Source organism: Eptatretus burgeri, chromosome 3 (genome assembly GCF_056783735.1).
Source record: "Eptatretus burgeri isolate ZD-2024b chromosome 3, Ebu_testis_v1, whole genome shotgun sequence".
Taxonomy (NCBI): Eukaryota; Metazoa; Chordata; class Myxini; order Myxiniformes; family Myxinidae; genus Eptatretus; species Eptatretus burgeri.
Window position 1 is genome coordinate 53,174,060 of NC_140963.1, and position 20,000 is coordinate 53,194,059.

General features: G+C 46.1%; 1 protein-coding gene across 1 annotated transcript in view; it reads left to right on the forward strand.

The window, feature by feature from the left end:
• Positions 1–20,000, forward strand: part of NADSYN1 (NAD synthetase 1) — an 81,279-nt gene that overhangs the window by 35,655 nt on the left and 25,624 nt on the right. The window contains exons 11-18 of the mRNA XM_085873369.1: positions 1,926–2,000; positions 2,136–2,257; positions 2,383–2,431; positions 2,717–2,819; positions 2,937–3,105; positions 3,946–4,081; positions 12,433–12,539; positions 14,123–14,254. Of these exons, the coding sequence (XP_085729495.1) occupies positions 1,926–2,000; positions 2,136–2,257; positions 2,383–2,431; positions 2,717–2,819; positions 2,937–3,105; positions 3,946–4,081; positions 12,433–12,539; positions 14,123–14,254 (893 nt within the window). The remainder of the gene's footprint in view (positions 1–1,925; positions 2,001–2,135; positions 2,258–2,382; positions 2,432–2,716; positions 2,820–2,936; positions 3,106–3,945; positions 4,082–12,432; positions 12,540–14,122; positions 14,255–20,000) is intronic.

Here is a 20,000-nt window from a genome sequence, read left to right on the forward strand (position 1 = left end):
TACTTAGGTAGGTCGAATTTGGCGAGCAACCCTATCCCACGCGGGGGCTGATTGGCTCGATCGCGGTGAGACCGAAAGGTCCACCCGTGACTGGTTCCCGGCGTTAGTCCGAGAGGGTCACGACTGGATTGTCCGTCCGGTGGGCGACGTGCCGCGATTCGAGTTACGTGGCCGTCAGCACGCCGGCGGGCGCGAAATCCGCAACAATATATATATATATATATATATATATATATATATATATATATATATATATATATATATATATATATATATATATATATATATATATATATATATATATTGTTGCGAATCTGGAAGATATGATCACACTCAACATTCAGGTCCTTAAGATCAGTTATATCGGTAAGTACATGTTTTTTAGATAGCTTCCGTCTTTGGTCTAATGGGTAAAGAAATGTCCATGCATTGCGATTTATCTTTATAGTTAGGATTCCCCTTTAATGAAAAACCTCATCTTCGACGTCAGCTGCAAAATGCCCGTTAGTTGCGGACACGCTGAAGAACAGCAAACCCTCTGCTCCCGGCATCCTCCGCGCGCTTGCTGAAATGTGGGTGTGGCAATGGATTCAGAACCAAATTCCTTGCCTAATATGGGCATAACTTGACTCGCGGGGCAGAATGGAATGTAGCAGCCCCCACCTACGGCGGATGAGTCACGCCGGAAGCAAGGTGGGCCTGAGAGGAATTAGAAGCGAACGCTCTGCTTGGTTTAGAGTTGAGTTGGTCTTGTTGGGCTGGTTCTTTTTGGTTCGTGGAGCTCTTTGTGGTCTCTGCTTGGTTCCCAGCTTGGTGCGACTTATTGGCTTCATCTTGGTGGTGGTTCATCGGGGGAGCAGCGCGTCGGGCCGGAAAGGATCGGCACCTCGTCTCACCAGCACGTGTTCCGGAGCTCGGAAAGGATCGCAGCTCGCAGTGGTTGCGTCCAGCTCGCCCTCGCTGGTGCCCGGTCCGAACAGCTTGAACACCACACGAGGTGGGAAGGTCCAAGACAGGCCCTGGGCTTCAGCTCACCTGTCCCGCCGAGCTGAAGTCCGCAATAAAGGCATCAGCCACCATTTCTTCTGTCTGCGTGTGTGTGTGTGTGGGCCCCGTCTAGTAAGTAGTGAATTGCATAAGTGCTGTGTGCTGTATATATTGCATTGCATTTCTTATAGTCGGTTTAGTTCTGCTCTGTGTTTCCCCTTTCCCTATTGTTAATAAATACCCCCATTGTTGAATGTATCAGCTCGTTTTGTGTTTCTTGTATTGGTTTGACATGCTGCGTGTTGAGGAATAGTAAAAGCGGTTACGGCTTAAAGGGGACATTTGGACCGACGGTTCCCGGCGATTAAATCGCTCGGCTCGCACACGGAACGAGCTCGCTAAGCGGCTCGTTTCGTACGGGTGCCGTCGAGGGTGAATTTCCTCGGTAGATTCCCCGCGTGGATACTTAGGGATATAGAAAATTTGGCTATTCACCCAATTCCACGTGGGTCTATCTATTGGCGAGTTCGGTCTGAAAGGGACCCGTACTTGTTCGGACTTTTCCGAAAAGTACGACCTGAATTCCGGGCGATCGGTCGAGCCGACTTGCGGCTCCGTCTGGCGGTCGTGCCGCGGCCGACGTCCCGGCCCCGCAACAATATATATATATATATATATATATATGTAAATATATATAATATATGTATATATGTATATATATATATGTATATATATATATATATATATATGTATATATATATATGTATATATATATATATATATATATATATATTCCTTTGTTCGTGGAGGTATATTTTATACCTAGTTTTGGGGGGGAGGAGCACTGAATTTTAACATTCTGTAACATCACCAAAGAAATGTTTATGGAGTGGAAGAGATCACGAAATATATGTCTTGTCTGATATCATTTGATTCAGGAGGTTGTGGTTGCCACAGTTGACTTGGATCAGGTCCGGAGCTACAGAAGTAGCATCACATCACGTAACAGTGCTGTGAGTATCCTTTACCTATCTAATTAGTATTGAGAAAAACTGACTTCCTTTTGCCTTGTGATTATTTGTGTTCTAGAGCAACTACGATGAGGTGTCTGTTGAAAAAGAAATTGATAATTGTAATTGTGGTCATAGGCAATTCGGGCTTGCGCCTATCCCCGCGCCACTGTGGACTTCTCAGTAGCCACTGACTGCAGCCTCGCTCAGATTTCCACACCACTAAAATGGATTCAACCATCACCGGCTGTGGAAATCAGGTAACATTGTCTGGATGTCTCACAGCTGTTGCTTTGTTCATGAGTGATTTATTGAACCTGTCAAATTGGTATTGCAACTCGTAATCAGTGCCGTTCAGTTACGTATCTCCGGACCTTTGTTTCAGCCTCGGGCCAGCGTGTTGGCTGTGGGATTACCTCCGTCGAAGCAACCAGGTAATTCATTTGCCAGATCATCATTGAGGTTAGTAATTGCAATGTCAATAAGCAGAAGTCTTTCTCAAAATTCAGGAGGAGCCAGTTTCTGATGGCAAAGCTTGGATTATGTATTCAAGGTTGCTTGTGTATCTGGAAGAGTGAAGCTTCTTGTCAACTTTGTTGATACTTGCAGATGCATGGGCCTTTTGTGGAGGAATAGGACTTGTTAGTTATCTGAGGGATTAGATTTTTGCTTTGTGAAGTCGTCATGTACCAATGGGCCTGTAATATCATCTATTCTAGGCCGGTTTCTTTCTCCCACTGAGTGGCGGTGTTGATTCAGCATCTACAGCCTGTGTGGTGTTCTCTATGTGCCATCTTGTTTGTACGGCTGTCCTTGCTGGAGGTCAGTGTTTAATTTATCACCATTCCACTGCCTGCGAGTCCCTTCCACATCGCCATGTTGTTTCCTCTTTTAAACTTCTCATCAATCCTCCATATATCATCCACCCATCCCTGCCAGACACACAGGTGCTGGCTGATGTCCGCCACATAGTGTCTGAAGAAACATTCACACCGCGTGAACCACAAGACCTCTGTAACCGAATCTTTACCACTTGCTACCTTGGTGGTGAAAATTCTTCCCGTGAGACCCGGAAGCGAGCCTCAGACCTGGCTCAGCAGATTGGGAGGTGGGAGAGCTGAGCCGAGTCTGAGAGAAAGAAAGAGCCTTTTCCATGTTACTGTGCTATACCATACCTGACCAGGCCCAGCCTTGGTTCCTGTTTCCTTGTTGAACATTTACTTGGTCTTGTACTTCACGTAATTGTTGCATTGGTTCAAATGCATTTTAACACGTGTTTTCACTGGCAGTGTTTACCCCTAACTATGAATTTGGCTCCATTTGTGCTTTGGAATTGGAACGTGACTCCAGCATAGGAAAACTCTACTGCCCCCTTGCTGCTTATTGTTACTGCTGCTTATTATGCTTACTGCAGCGGTAAATCGCAGTGTTGTGGAATCTTAACACATTAACTCTTCCTGTACCCCACATCGACTTCAAACAGCCCTCTCTGCTCAGTGCAGTAATCACATGAACTGAACACATGAACGCTTCCCGTCAGCCCACCTCTTTCAACTTTCAAAATGAACTGCACTCTTCCTGTATCTCTTTCAATGCCCCCTTCTGTCAGTGTTAGTGTTTTAATTTGCGATGCTGTCATGTTTGAGTAGCTCTGTCAGTATACCTTGATGGTAAACATCTGCCAATTAGCACTGCAGAGAGCCTCAAGAGTAACTGCTTGCACTTTATAGGAATCATATTCTTCGTAAGGGGCGAATTCCATTATGTCTTGGTATCAAATGGTTTTACTGACCAACATTGTAGACAGTAAAAAATGTTTAAAAAGTGTGTGCAAGTCGGTTAACACGTTTTCTTGCGACTCACCTACGTACCTCCTGTTGACCCCAAAGACTCTACTTTTGCTGTTATGCTCATTGTTTTTGTTAGTAACATTTGCTCTCCTTTGCAGCTACCACTTGGATGTGGACATTCAGATGGGCATATCGACTTTGCTGGGGATCTTCAGTTTTGTGACCGGGAAATCTCCGCAATTTGAAGCACACGGCGGGAGCAGACGTGAGAACCAAGCCCTGCAGAATATTCAGGTAGAGAACATCACTTCTGCAGTTACATATATCTGTGACGTCACGCACACTGAGCTAAGACTGCAATTTGCGAGGAAGTGGGAAAAAAATTTGGATTCAGATTTACAAAACATTCCAAAAAAAGTGTTACGTGGTGGATCATCACGACTTGTGTTGCTGTGGAAATGCTCCTTACATGAATCCATTATACAGGTAATGTCTGCGTCGATCATTGGTTGACTACATAGTCTGACCAATTACTATTTGCCATACAAAATATCAATAATTATGTCCTGCTATCTGGTTCATTGCAAGATGTCAGACTTGGAAAGCTCTTACCTTACCTTTAAAGAAATAGGTATATGTGTTCACGATCGAATCGAGGGAGGAAAGTGATTGAATGAATGAGTGAAGAAAGTTTTTTTTGCAGAGTGTAAAGGGGAGGAAAAGGGCAAACAAATGTTTAGCAATTGCATTATATAATTGTTATTATAATCGACAAAAATAATTTCGAGTTACTGGAGGGAATGTATGTTGTATGTTTTATCTACTCCTCCGAGAGGATTTGACCAAGGAAGCTGAAACTTTCAGAGATTAATGAGGACACCCTGAAGTTGTGCCTGTGCAAGTTTCGTTTGATTCAATCAAGTTCTGGAAAAAAAAAACTTTTTTTCACCCACCTTAGCATTTTTTTTCACCCACCTTAGCATTTTTTTTCACCCACTCTTGACCCCCCCCCCCTCTTTTTGCTGTTCCTTTTGTTCTATTGCGTCCTGATCCATTCATTTTCCCGAGCCTTTACTCTTGATATATATATATATATATATATATATATCAAATGTTATACATTCAGGCTCATGTTTTTGTAATTTCTACTAAATTGTACTCCTGGATAATATGTGTTGACCTTTGTTCAGATTCGGTTTTGCCATCTAAGTCCCAAATTTCTATAGTCTGTCATTTTATTTGGTGAGACTGCTTCTGCTCACCTCACTTGTTTTGCATCACCTCATCTTACTGCTATTCAAAACTTGAGTAAGCACGAGTCAAAAAAATGAATAAATAAAAATGCCAGGACAAATCCAAGTTGTGCTACACAGTCCGATTGGCTACATTTGTCCAATTGGAGGAAACTTAATGTGCCAGTATTTGAGTGGTGCATGATTCACAGCAAAGCGTGACATCCCTGTTTTTAAGCTGTTGGGAGTCGGACGGTTTGATAGACTGCATCTCAGTGAATGGAACCTCCGTACACCGCTGAATTTTATGGAGAATGCTGCAAATCTATCTCTTAACTTTAGAACAACACAAAGCTTATAACTTAAACCCAAATGCATCTTTGAAATGTGCCACAAACATTATGAATCCAGTATGCACAAATGCATTACTTTCATATTCATAAATGCATAATCAATCACATTATTATTATTCTGAGTGCTTTATGACATCGGCACTGATGGGAGGTGACTTGTTCACTGTTTAACCTATATATTTATTTACTATCACAACTTAAACAAATGGTACCATCCATTGTCCTATAACCAGCGTATCCTGCCTGCATTGTAACTTGGGTCGGTGGTAATGGGAAGTGGGAAAAAGGGGAGGGGGAGTGGGGGTGACAATGAGAAAGCCACTGAACAGACCAAATATGGTATAATTATTTAATACTAGCAAATACAACCCGTCACTTTGCTGACAGGAATATTAAGGTGAGGGGGGGAGTGGAGAAGGAGGGAGGGGAGGAAGAGGAAGGTAGGGGAGAGAGAGGGGTAGGGATGGAAGAGAGAGGGGTAGGGGTGGAAGAGAGAGGGGTAGGGATGGGAAAGAGAGAGGGAGGGGGCAGGGATGGGAAGGAGAGGGAGAGGGGTAGGGATGGGAAGGAGAGGGGTAAGGATGGGAGAGAGAGGGAGAGGGGTAGGGATAGGAGGGAGAGGGGTAAGGATGGGAGAGAGAGGGAGAAGGGCAGGGATGGGAAGGAGAGGGGTAAGGATGGGAGAGAGAGTGGTAGGGATGGGAGGGAGAGGGGTAAGGATGGGAGAGAGAGGGAGAGGGGTAGGGATAGGAGGGAGAGGGGTAAGGATGGGAGAGAGAGGGAGAAGGGCAGGGATGGGAAGGAGAGGGGTAAGGATGGGAGAGAGAGTGGTAGGGATGGGAGGGAGAGGGGTAAGGATGGGAGAGAGAGGGAGAGGGGTAGGGATAGGAGGGAGAGGGGTAAGGATGGAAGAGGGAGGGAGAGGGGCAGGGATGGGAAGGAGAGGGGTAAGGATGGGAGAGAGAGGGAGAGGGGTAGGGATGGGAGAGAGGGAGAGAGAGGGGTCGGGATGGGAGAGAGAGAGGATAGGGATGGGAGAGAGAGAGAGGGGTAGGGATGGGAGAGAGAGAGGGAGAGGGGTAGGGATGGGAGAGAGAGAGAGGGAGAGGGGTAGGGATGGGAGAGAGAGAGGGAGAGGGGTAGGGATGGGAGAGAGAGGGGGATAGGAATGGGAGAGAGAGAGAGGGGTAGGGATGGGAGAAAGAGGGGAGAGGTGTAGGGATGGGAGAGAGAGAGAGGGGTAGGGATGGGAGAGAGAGAGAGGGGTAGGGATGGGAGAGGGAGAGGGGTAGGGATGGGAGAGAGAGGGGGATAGGAATGGGAGAGAGAGAGAGGGGTAGGGATGGGAGAGAGAGAGAGGGATAGGGATGGGAGAAAGAGGGGAGAGGGGTAGGGATGGGAGAGAGAGAGAGGGGTAGGGATGGGAGAGAGAGAGAGGTAGGGATGGGAGAGAGAGAGGGAGAGGGGTAGGGATGGGGGAGAGAGAGAGAGGGGTATGGATGGGAGAGAGAGCGGTAGGGGTAGGGAAGGGAGAGATGGATAGGGATGGGAGAGAGAGAGAGAGGGATGGAAGAGAGAGAGTTGGGTGGGATTGGGGTGATGGAGAAGGGTGGAGAGTGAGGTAGAAGGGTGGGATAGAGAGGGTAGGGGAGAGTGGGGAAGGGTGGAGGGGGAGGGATTTTGGCTTTTTTTTGACATCCAGTTTAACAGCACACACATTGATGAATCACCCTGCCTTTGAAACACTGGGATGATAGTTTATAGCTAGGTCAGGATTCAAACCCATGCTAGACAGCTCATCGCGAGCGTGCGTACCTCTCGGCTATCCTGCCGTGATGTTAATGAAACTTTTCATTTTTTAAATTTGTATTAAACACAGGGCCATTGCAGGTGAGTGGCCCTGAACATTGTTTACGTTGATCGATCGTGCGATCGTGCAAATCTTGTAGAGCGCTCGCCAAAGTGATTTAAGCACGCCAACAAAATGGTTGATAAGGAACGGCTCCCTTGGAAAGTGATTTCCAATCACCGAACCGTCTTATTAAACACACACCTCCCAGAGGTGCCCAAAATATCAAATCGGTCCGAATTGGACAATGAACACTTTTTTTTTAGCAGTCAGAACTGCTGATAAGTTGAATTCTGGAGGTTAAATTTTGTAATTGGGTTTAGTTTAAGAGATTTTTGAGGTTATGGTAGGTGCGGAAATGAAATAAAGCCACGAACTCTGGCGTCTCTGGGTGTTTATAAGCATTGCAATGTACCCAGCGATTCGTAGCTATGATGAACAGACGTTCGATAAATATGAGTGAGGAAAGTGGAAAAAAACATTATCATTCAGAAATCGTTGCGGCCTGTTTCAGGGCAAGGCATGGTTGAGCAGGCCAAAAAAACATGGCAGCTTCAGACCCAAGCCAGATAACCCAGGATGCACCTTAAGACCCCATCGACAGCGAGGTGGCCGAGCATGTGCCCGATAAGGGATATAATTAAATATGGCTGTTAATTATATCTTTAAAGGGGTGTTTTAATTAACCCAAACACCAAATTTTCAGTCATGCCCTTCCTGGGAGTTCCCTTAGTATACATCCAAAGTTTCAGGCTGCGAGGTTTCATTGTTTTGGAGTTATGGAGACACACAGACACACACACACACACACATCTCGTTTTTTTCACACACAACTGTTCCTAACAATTACATCGCACACACAAAAACAAACAAACACACACACACACACACACACACACACACACACACACACACACACACACACACAAAACCACACACACTTCCCCAACTGCATGGATCATCAGCTGGACACCTTTCGTCCTCAAGGTTTTGATCCTTTCAGCCCAGAACCTCTCCAAATGGCGGATCCTCAACCACGTCACAGATCCACATCAGTGGATCCACAACCTCAGTTGTGTCCAGGCAGTCATTTAACCCATAGTTTTCACAAATACACAAGAAACAAATAAATACATAAGAAACATATAAATAACTGAGAAACAGTCCAGTGGATTTTCCACCAAAAGATAATGACAAATCAGCGGGCGAAGCCTTAGGCCTAAGTCACATTTGCTCTACGGCGAGGATACGGCGGCTGTACGCCCTCTGAATTGACAGAAATGTGCGGCGGCCGCAGAGTTTCTGTGGTGGCCTCAGGGTGGCCCTACGCCGTTTGGCTATTTTTTACAGGCTGTAGGGGTCGCCATGGAATTATAACACGGAGTTATAACTTCTTTCATTTCTACGTTCGCCGGAGCAATTCGACAAGCCGAAAAAAGAAAAACTGGTAAAAAAATAAATAAATAAACCCACTCGTTAACGTCCATCTGGCCGCATGTTCGCCTTAGGGCCCCCTGCGGTCGCCTTGCGGGCACCTTGAGGCTACCTTGCGTCTGCCTTGAAAATTCTATGGCCGCCGCAGGCCCCCCTTAAAGGTCCCCTTACATGAAAAATAAACCAATGTCACCCGCAGGGTGACCCGTATCTTGCCAAAAGGTGACCACGTGTGACTTCTTTAAGGTCACACTGAGGTGAACAGAGCTGCTATCCACCAGGAGCGACTCCTTGAGGAATATCTGCCCACGAGAGATTCCGATGAGAATCGTTCTACAGAGTAACCATGAAAAATATGCTTTTGCCTCATAATGTCACCAAATTACGTCATAATGTCTCAAGCTTGACATATCTAGAAAGCACTCATCGAGGTGTTCAATTTGAGGTACTACACGATATGGTTCCTAAAACTTGAAAATTTGACCTTGGGGTCAAATATGTTTGACCTTAGGCGCTAACCATGAAGGTCAAGGCCAATCGCCACTAAAAATTAATCAGCTGAACGCCAAACCATGAACTATATTCCCATGAAGTTTGAAGACGATCCGATCAAAATTACTCAAAAATAAGGGTTTCGTCGACTCCCCTGATTTGCGACAAAGTGACCTTGACCTTTGACCTTGACCTTCAAAATTTTATGCGCTGAAACGGACCTCTATAGGCCTCTGATATGCGAAGTTACAAAAATTTCCAATGATAACTGTGCTCTGCAGAGTGATTTATATGTGATTACAGACCAAAAAAAAAACAAAACATATGAAGGTCAAGGCCAATCACCACCAAAAATTAATCAGCTGAGCGCCAGACCATGAACTATATTCCCATGAAGTTTGAAGACGATCCGATCAAAATTACTCAAAACATAAGGGTTTCGTCGACTCCCCTGATTTGCGACAAAGTGACCTTGACCTTTGACCTTGACCTTCAAAATTTTGTGCACTGAAAGGGACCTCTATAGGCCTCTGATATGCGAAGTTACAAAAATTTCCGATGATAACTGTGCTCTGCAGAATTTTTTATACGTGATTACAGTCAAACAAAAAATAAAAAAAACATACAAGCTGACTAACATATCTTGCAAAAGCTTCGTTTTGGCAAGATAATAAACTTGTTATTTATATATTAACTTGACCTTCCTCGTGAAGAAATCACCCATGTTTTTTTTTTTTAATGAAAAATGGGATAATTAGAGCAATATTTCGATCATTTCTGGAGCCTTTCACAACGTGCTGTGCCCCGCCCCTAAAAAAAATGGACTTCAGCGAATCTCAGCGTGACATCACATACAGTAACTCGCACAGAGTGGATTGACTCGAGAGTCGAGATGTCCCGCGCCTTATAAAGTACATATAAATGCATTTTGCACATGTTAGTGCAATCTCTGTGATAGTCTTAATTGTAGTGATTGTTTTGTGAAAGTTTTAAATAGTTTTAGCCGTACTTTCGAAAATGTTTGCAAGATGTATCGTAGCAGGATGTAGCAATACAAGCAAAGACGGTGTAAGCTTTCATGTATTCCCGAAAGATGATAATCGTCAGAGAATATAGACATCTAAAGTGAAGTTGACAAGGGGAAACTGGAAAGGCCCCAGCGACACGAGCGTCATTTGCAGCGCCCACTTCGAAGACAGTGACTTTGAGCACGGGCTCTATTCATCCCTCTATTCATCCCTCTATTCATCCCAATCCCTCATTCCTCACACACAGAGACAAGAAATTCTGCTTCTGAGCCATGTATGCACAACAATCACGAGGCAATTATTTATCACTTTACTACCTTGTCGTAGTCGTGTACAAATCCAATACATGTATGCACAATAAAGGGCTATACCATGTTCACAAAATATAAAATTTGACTGTTTAACCTTTCCATTAAAAAAAAAAAATTACAGGGACATACAAGTAAAATACTAACCATTAATATTGCATCATTTCAAGGCGCAAGGAGATAATTTTAAAATCAAACAATGTGAAAAACCTGCACCCACATTTTGCAGCTTATTGAATTGTTTGTTGAAAACAGCCTGCTGGGATAGGTATGATTCCACATACGTGCAAGCCAGGTATGGCTGCACTCGACATACATGGGTTTATTCTAAAGTGAAGGTACTGCTTCCATTGGCATGCTATTCATTAACATTTAGCCAAAATGCTGTAATAAAAGAAAAGGGGAAAAAGTGTTTGCACAGCTATGAAAGACAAATGTATCTGTCCTATTACACGGTCTCATATCCTCGGGACTCTTACGCATTGACTTATACATTGTGTGCATGCTAATACAAGTTACTTGTCAACTCTAGAGTCTAGACTAGTCCGATAAATCCGTCGTCCGTCCGACTAGTCCGATAAATCTGACGTGCTGTAGCTTTCTTTTGTTACTCTCTTTTCTTCATTGTTTTCTACTGGCGCTACATGACGACAGTAGGAATAAAATAAATAAAAATGCAACAGAACGTCAGATTTATCGGACTACTCGAGACAATTGTATCGCAAGGTGTGTTCTGCACACAAGTTTTCATCATATCCGGACAGCGAGGTTGCTTCGTTTTATGCGCGGAGAGATACGGCCGATGACATGCGCCGGCCTTGTTTGTGATTAATTTGCCGCAAAGCAACATGTCCGCTGCACTGCGCTGTTCACGTCACCTCACTAAAATGTTTCTGATATCGAGCAGTATGCAAGTAGAATTTACGTTATTGAATTACGAATAGGGATTTAGTCCAACCAGTTGTTATTTCCGAGTCTTCCTTCGATGTCCTCCCGATCATCATGAACTCCGGGAATTTCATCGCCATTTTTCTCTGCTTGTCCTGCTTCGGGCTCGAACTGGTAAGGCCGTACTTCATTTCCAGCTGCCTGAACTTCACCTCCCGCGAATACGTTATCCAACAATTCTCCATGTGATTCAGACCAAAATCCTTCATTTCTCTCACATTCATTGTCACTACCAGACAAATCAAAGTCCATGTCATCCATTATTCAAAACCAAATGTTCGATTTTTTTAAAGCAGAAGCGAACGAAGCGATTGAGTCGACCAATTGAATGTGGAAACACACAGCAAGCCAATACAATCACGTAGACCACCAACCAGAGTAATTAACGTGCATCCTTTGTCATCCTGTAGTTGACGTCATGTGGGTTACGCCCCTTTCAGGAGAATTTTTAGGGGCGTTCCCGAAGACGTTTGTTTTTTTAATTTTACATGTTACAGAATGAGTATTGTGAAAAAACATTGTCAGATCTGAAACCACGATGAAAAACTCCTCTAGGACATATATAAATGAAATTTAAGTACTTTTGCATGTCAGGAGACCTTTAAGGTCACCGTGCGACATCAAATCAAAGACCGTACGGCAACCCCACATTTTCGGTCTCCACAATTTCTAAATACGCCGTGCGGCTCACCGAAAAATAAAAACATATGTGACTGCTACATTGTGTGACCGTGGAAATACTGCGGCCGCCGTATAATTGCTAGTGGCCGTAGATTTTGGAGACTCCACGGCCGCCGTGGCAAATGTGACTAAGGCCTCACCAAGAGAAATGTCAATCATCACACACATCTCGTTTTTTCACACACAACTGTTCCTAACAATTCTAACACACACACACACACACACACACACACACACACACACACACACACACACACACACACACACACACGTATAGATAGTTGTTTAATGTTCACTAATCAAGGCTGTGGTCATTGCAGGCTCGGATACGGATGGTACTGTCATATCTGTTTGCGCAGCTTGGGTTGTGGGCCAGGAACCGTCCAGGAGTACAACTTGTCTTGGGATCTGCCAATGTCGATGAAAGGTATGAGGTATTCATACATCACATGGACATGCAATGACATTTCGGTGAGTGACGAACGTATACAGTGACACATTGTGGACTGGGTTTGATATGTACTGTACTCTCTCAGTCATATTTGAAGTTTATAGTTGTGGTTTTTAAAGTTTTTTTTATATATACCATGTCAAGGCTCATATAAGAGCTAACACAGGGAGCAGGAGACAAGAGGGACGGGAGAGGGATGCACAAAACAGTGGGGAATAGACACATGACATCTGTGGAAGGGAGAGGGATGGGGGGTAAACGGGGTAAACAAGATGGACACTACAGCGACTTTCAGGAAGGAAAGCAGTAAATTTGAATGAGGTGGATTTAGGGTGGATTAACAGGGGTATAAAAGATCATGGTTTTGGATGGAGGAAGGTGGGTTTAGGGTGGATTAACAGGGGTATAAAAGATCATGGTTTTGGATGGGGGAAGATAAGTGATGGTGGTTAACAGCTATTTTGAAGACCTGGAGGGAAGAGTGGGATTGAAGAGAGTGTCTGAGATTGTTCCAAAGGTGGGAAAATAGAGGATGAAAGAGTGAAGGTGAACAGTGATTCTTGATTTTGGTAGTTTTACCAGAAAGGGGTTGCTGGCGGAGCTTGAGCACCCTGCGAAAATATGAGCGGGACAGATAGACAGAGCGGTTGGGGGGGGGGAGGCCGGAGAGGAGACGGTAGAAGACAGACCACCGACCTGCCTGCAGTGAGAGAGTGAGAGACCCAAAGACTCAGCCTCAACGCGGGAGATACGAATGATTCAAAATGCCTTAGTTTCCATATCCTGAAGTCGAGAAGGGTGAGAGGCAGGAGCACCAGGCCAGAGGGGAGAGCAGTACTTCATCAGGCGCAGATGAAAGCTTTGTATGTGGTTAGGAGCTTCGGTGTGCCAAGGAATGACTTTGCACGATGGAGGATTCCCAGTCGGTGACTCACTTTGGAAGCAAGCTTGTAGATATGGCTTTCCCAGGAAAGATCATGGCAGATAGTGACACCCAGAAGTTTGAATGAAAGGGCTTCTTCAAGAGGAACTTGATATGTTGATACAATAAAATCTGCAAAATACAGCCACGTATAATATGTGGCTGTAACATAATTATGACAAAAGTTTTTCATTTCAAAACCACCTTGATTAAGCCTGGTGGTGGCTTAATATTTAAGGTGCTTGGCTTAAGATCATAAGGTCCTAAGTTCTAGCTGTGGTTGTGCCATAAATAACATCAGGTTGGTTGACTCAGCCTGTCATCCTCCCGAGGTCGGAAAAATGAGCATCAGCTTTGGAAAGAATGAGTCATTCAAGTGTCCTGCATCGGAGTGTAAACCTTTCTCAGATTGTGTCCCCTAGCCAATGAAAGTGCCACCTTGAATAATGTTGCATCCTAATTTATGCACATGAGGGAGGTTTTGGTTGTGGTATGATTGTCTGAATCAAGACAACATTCTCTCCCTTTGACCATGAAAAAAATGTCCTGGTTTGTAGACTTGTTAAATTAATTAAATGAGTTATTTTTTTATTTTTTTGCTCAATTGTCTGCACCATGCATCTTACCCTGACTCCAGCCTGCTAGGATATCTCACCAAGTATGATTGTTCAAGTGCAGACCTCAACCCCATTGGTGGGATCAGCAAGATCGATCTGCGGGCCTTCCTGCAGCACTGTGAGCACACGCTGAACCTTCCAACACTGGCCAGGTATGTCGGGCACAGTCCGACCACTCGCTTATGAAGCTGCTTCAGATATCGGTCTTTGTGGGACCACGGCACAGTGCAGTGGGGTTTAAAAAGGGGTGGCATTGTATTTCACGATTACAAAGAACCTCTTTGCTAATACGATGTGTGTGTTTTATAACGTTTTCTACGAAAATATTTTTGTTGGGTGGGCTGCCTCGTGTTCATTTTCCTCACTTCACTTTCACCCACCACCCATGATGAATTATTTAATTATGAAGATATTTACGAGCATTGTGCCTTTGATAACTGGGCCTAAATATTCCATACTACGGTTTCCTAAATATTCTGAGAGACGGGCCTAGCTGCGTGCGAAATACTTGGATAACAGTTTTATAGCTGGGTTGAGATTCAAATCCAGGTTAGACAGCTCAGAGATGAGTGCAATTGATATGGTGTAAACATAGCACAGGCTTGATGGGTTGAATGGCCTCCTCCTGTGTCCAAGTTCCTTGTCTATGCTCGTGCACACCTCGAGACGACCCTGCCAGCCTGGCATGGAAACACGTTAATGTGGATAGGTGTTTTGTTTTTATCAACCATACATCTCCATCACACCACGGTCTTTTTGCACATTAATATCAGCAAGAAAAGGTGAAGTGTAAATTAAATCGTGCTGCACAAGAAATTACCATCATCCGTTAACATTGATGGGATAGGTATTGTAATTGCTCTCGCCCAGAAGGAGATGTGAGACAATTGCAGTGTGTGTGTGTGTGTGTGTGTGTGTGTGTGTGTGTGTGTGTGTGTGTGTGTGTGTGTGTGTGTGTGTGTGTGTGTGTGTGTGTGTCTGAGTCTGAAACCGCTTGTCTGATCGATGTGTAACTTTAAACATATGAGGAACTCCGCATGGAAAACCTTTTATTGCTAAATCTGACGTCATAGGTCATATGATATGGCAGTCATATTGGATTAAAGGAGATTTTTTTTGACGTTTTCCCCAAAATCACTCAACGGAAAAAAACTGAAACTTGGCAAATGTCATCAACTCTCCATGGGGGTATATAGGGTGATTATGATTATGTCATCGGTGAAGTGGTATTCCAGCCATAATTGGTTGACTTGAAATCATTGTCCAAAAAAAAATCTGAAACTTCATATATCTCATCTACAACCCGATGTGAGTGAAGAATTAAATCAATGACGTTAATAACCCATGCCAAGAAACGATGTGACATAATAGGGTGCATGGATGATTCGGCTATATGAGCCACACCAGTAGTGAGCTATAATACTAGCGTGTACAGTTGACGATGATAATTTTGTTCAGATCGAACATGCAAAGCGAGATGATGCACTCTGAATGCCGTTATAGGTTGTCATTGTTTCAGTGTATGTGCTTCGTCAGTGAGTCCACAGGCAGACCAACTTTAATATAGCTTCTCCAATTGGCGTTATGCACAGTTTGACAAAGTTGTTTCATGAAACCAAATGTCAACCATAACCTGACTTTGTATCTTGAATGTGGATTATGTCGAAGTTATCCATGCACGTTCCTGAGTGTGTGTTTGCCCGCACCATTTGTGGTTTGACGTATGCTGCAAGGCCTCTGGACTCGACTGGTGTGTCCAATCGGCGTTTGGCACAGTTCCACAAAGTTGTCTAATTTAACCACAAGTTAATAAATATATTTTTATTTTTGCGGTTCTCAGAACCGCATGCATACAACATAAGGTGGACCCAAGACAGTTATTCCATTAATATACGTGTAGATAGTCCATTCCCTTTTGTGGAGCGGGATAACAGGGGAGTGGTTTGCGAGGATCTCAGAGCTAGATTTGCTTACATCATTTCTTCTTCCTTTCATTTCTCACGTCATTCCTACTCTTCTTTTCTGATTATTCCTGAGGTAAATCTGAGCCACATGCACCCTTTGCTGTGAGATGAGTCCTCAGCAAAGGCCAAGCAGGCATTACACCCACACCCCTCCGTAGAAAACACAGCCTGCCAAACGCACACGCAGCGGTAATTTAAACCCAATGGACAGGAAACACACTCAGCACGATGCCCACGCTGCAGGGAACACATACCGAGGAGACGGAAGAAACAGCACCTTAGAAAGGGGCGCTCAAACACCACATGAGCATCGACAGCACAGAGCTCCCGTCCTCAAGCGATCCCTCAAACAAGGCCGATAATAGTAAAATGACAACCACGCCACGGGCGGGATGCGAGTGTGCAAGGCGCAAGTGGCACGTTCCTTTCAACCCATTTCTGGACAAATTATATCAATGTGGTTTCGCCCCGCGCAAACGATAGCAGAATTGGGCGAACACGAGCGCTGGCCACGTGCGTAATGGCGAATGTTCGCACACTTTACGGAATGTGCTCGAAGGCAGACTCATGCGCCGCTCGCGACTTTGTTATCGTACAGAGCGTGGCATGAATGGACACATTTTACTGTCTGTGCATGGGTTCGCCATAACATCGCCGTCCGCGGGAACATCCGCGGCCGCCAGCGAGAACCAAAGGTACGAATGTCTGCTCGCCTCTACGGCCAGTGAAGCTGCGATCGGGCAGAGGCAGCTCGGGCCACGTAGCGCACACGGAGCGGGCGCGTTGGCCAGCGCTGGTCGGGGCGCCCGAGCGGGCGTGCGGGACCGACGCTGCCCTCGGCCTGTCATCAGGGCATGGCCCGGGGGTTCTTGCAGGGTGATTCATGGTGCGGAGTTTGGTGTGGGTGATTCATATAATGTCGTGAGGTCAGAGCAAGACATTTTTACGGCTCGGGGTCATCTTGCCGGAAATGGAATGTTGCGGTTTCCGGCCTTAACGGCCGGGCTGTGCAGGGGGTCGGGGCCAATCAGAGCGCCAGATTCGGGTGACGGCACAACGCTTCAGAGTGGCCCCCCACCCCGTGCTGCGGGGCCTATAAAGATCCGAGCGGAGCCATCCTTTCGCTCTCTTTGCCCTGCCTCTCCCACTCAAGCTGGACTTCAACCCCACCTTCTGTCGTCATCGCTGGACTCCTCCTCTTCTCCGCCCACACGTCGCTGAGTCCACCCACCCATCTGGTCCCACCTACCACTCCGTACACTCGCTCTGGACTCCACCCTCCCAACTCAAGCCCCTCCTTCATGCCCATGGTCTCGACTCGAGCTGCCCGAAGCAAGAGATGACATGCCAGCTGTCAAGGGGGTACCGCACCACGGAGCATCCCCCCAAATGTATTGGTGGCGCGTTCAGGCAATTAATTGTACAAAGGTACCGAGAGACTGTAGCCTCAACTCCTCTCCTGTCTTGCTTCAATTCCTCTTCATCTGGTTTTGTGTGTGTGTGTGTGTGTGTGTGTGTGTGTGTGTGCGCGCGCGTGTGTGTGTCCTGGCGCCTGTCGATATAAGTAAGCCTGCAGAAGATTGTTATTATTATTTTCGGGTTAGGTCTGCTCTGCGTCCGCTTTCATTGTTTGCTTGTTTATTGTTTGGTTGTCCGTTGCTTGTTTATTGTCGCACCACACCTTTCTTCCCTCTCTCTGCTTGCACACCCCAATAAATCTCTTGATCGTACCACATACCTTTCCTCGCCCATTGTTAATAAATTACTATTAGGAATGTTCCCTGCTTGTTTTTGTATTTTCTTTCATTGGTCCAGCATGGTCTGAATCCTAGCTTGGCCGGGACTCTATTCCCAACAATCCGTTCCTTTTAGCCGGTACGTCCTTGGCAGTGCCGCTCGGCTGCATCCGATCCGGTAAAGTGATCCGGTACGGTAGAGTGATCTATGGCGTTCGGGCAAGGCGTATCGATGGCGTGTTGCCCGGTAATTAAATCACATGGCTATTTTTAGGTAACCAGATTAACTAGATGGAGAACCCTAAGTCACGTGGTTGAGTATTTGGCGTCCACGGTCGGTTAAGCGACCCGTCGTGTCATGAAATTATGCGTGTGCAACGGCCTACAATTCCGGGGAGTCTGGTGGGAGCCGAGATGGCTTCCTCCCCCCTCCACCCTCCCCCCTCCCCCCTCCCCCAAGTGGTCTTCTCACCCGACCCCCGGCCCGCAACAATATATATATATATATATATATATATATATATATATATATATATATATATATATATATATATATATATATATATATATATATATATATATATACATATATATTGTTGCGGTTCTTGGAACCGCATGCATACAACAGATAGGTGTCCCAAAACAGTGATTCCATTATTATATGTGTAGATAGTCCCTTTCCTTTTGTTTAGCGGGACAACAAGGGAGTGCGTTGTGACGATCTAATAGCTAGGGTTGCTTAAATCATTTTCTCCTTCATTTCATCCCTACTCTCCTTCTTTTCTGATTATGCTTGAGGTAAATCAGCCACGAGCGACTTCGCTGAAAGGTGGGGCCTCGTGGAGGCCAGCGCGTGCGGCGCTGCGGTAGGGAAACTGCAGTGCCGAATCATGTGGTGTGCTTGTTGGTGCAGGATTATCGACTCGAGCTTCCGATGATCTGGGGAGGATTGCCGGTTGCATTAAAAAAGCATGCGAATAAATACCTCTTAAGAGGCTGCACGAATGGTGTTTTTCACGGCACGGGAAACACGGCCAGCACGACGCCCACGCTGCACGAAACGCATACGGAGGCCGATAAAGACGACTCCACGCCATGTTTGGCAGGATACGAGTGTGCGAGTGGAAGCGGCTTGTTCCTTTTTAACCTCAATGCCCGACACATATTGGTGTTCGCCCCGCACACACGCTAGCAGAGTCGTGTGAACGCGAGCGCTGGCCACGTGTGTAATGGTGGAACCGCGCGCACTGTATGGAATGTGCTCGAAAGCAGACACGTACGCTGCTCGTGAGACGTGCATGGATTTAACCATGATTATGTACCTTCGGTCCTCGCTGGCAGCAGTGGATTCTCCATGGATGGTGAACGTCTTCTCGTCTCTACGGCCAGCGAAGCTACGATCGAGCCAGGGAATGTACAGTGCGGGCCACGTTGACGTGCGCGGAACGAGCGCATTGATTGACGCTGGTCGAACACCCGAGCTGGCATGCGGGACCCTCGACCGGTCACCCGGGCACGGCCCGGGGGTTTTTGCAGGATGATTCGCGTGCCAATTTTGGTGTGGGCGATTCGTGTCATGTCGTGGGGTGGAGCGAGGTGTGTTCGCTGTCTGGGATGGCCTTGCCGGAAACGAAGTGAGGCAGTTTCCGGCTCAAGCTGGCGGGCCACGTAAGGGATCGGGGCCAATCAGAGTGCACGATTCATGGGATGACATTACGATGGTGGCCCCTCCCCCCGAGCTGCAAATCCTATAAAGGTCGGAGAAGTTCCTCCGTCTCTCTCTTGCCTCTTGCTTTTTGAGTTTCTCAGCCTCTCTCTCACCTCGCCTCGTTGACACCGCCACGACCCACCTCCTGCTCCTCGTCTCCGCCTCCTCATCTCCACCCACATGACGTCGACCCCACCCGCCTACCTGGTCCCGCCTACCACTCCGCCCTCGCACTCTGGACTCCGCCCCATCTCCACTCAAGCTCCTCCTTTCCGAACACAGTCTCCACACATGTGGCTGAAGCCAGAGACGACGTGCCCACTGTCGGGTCCCACACCACGGTGCATCCCCCTCCCCCCGAAACGTATTGGTGGCGCGTCGTGCTATCGGGTGCAAAGGTACCGAGATCATAGCTTCAACTCCCCACCCTTCCTGGTTGCAAAACTCCCTCTTCATCGGGTTTTCTGTGTCTGTGCGTGTGCGCGTGTGT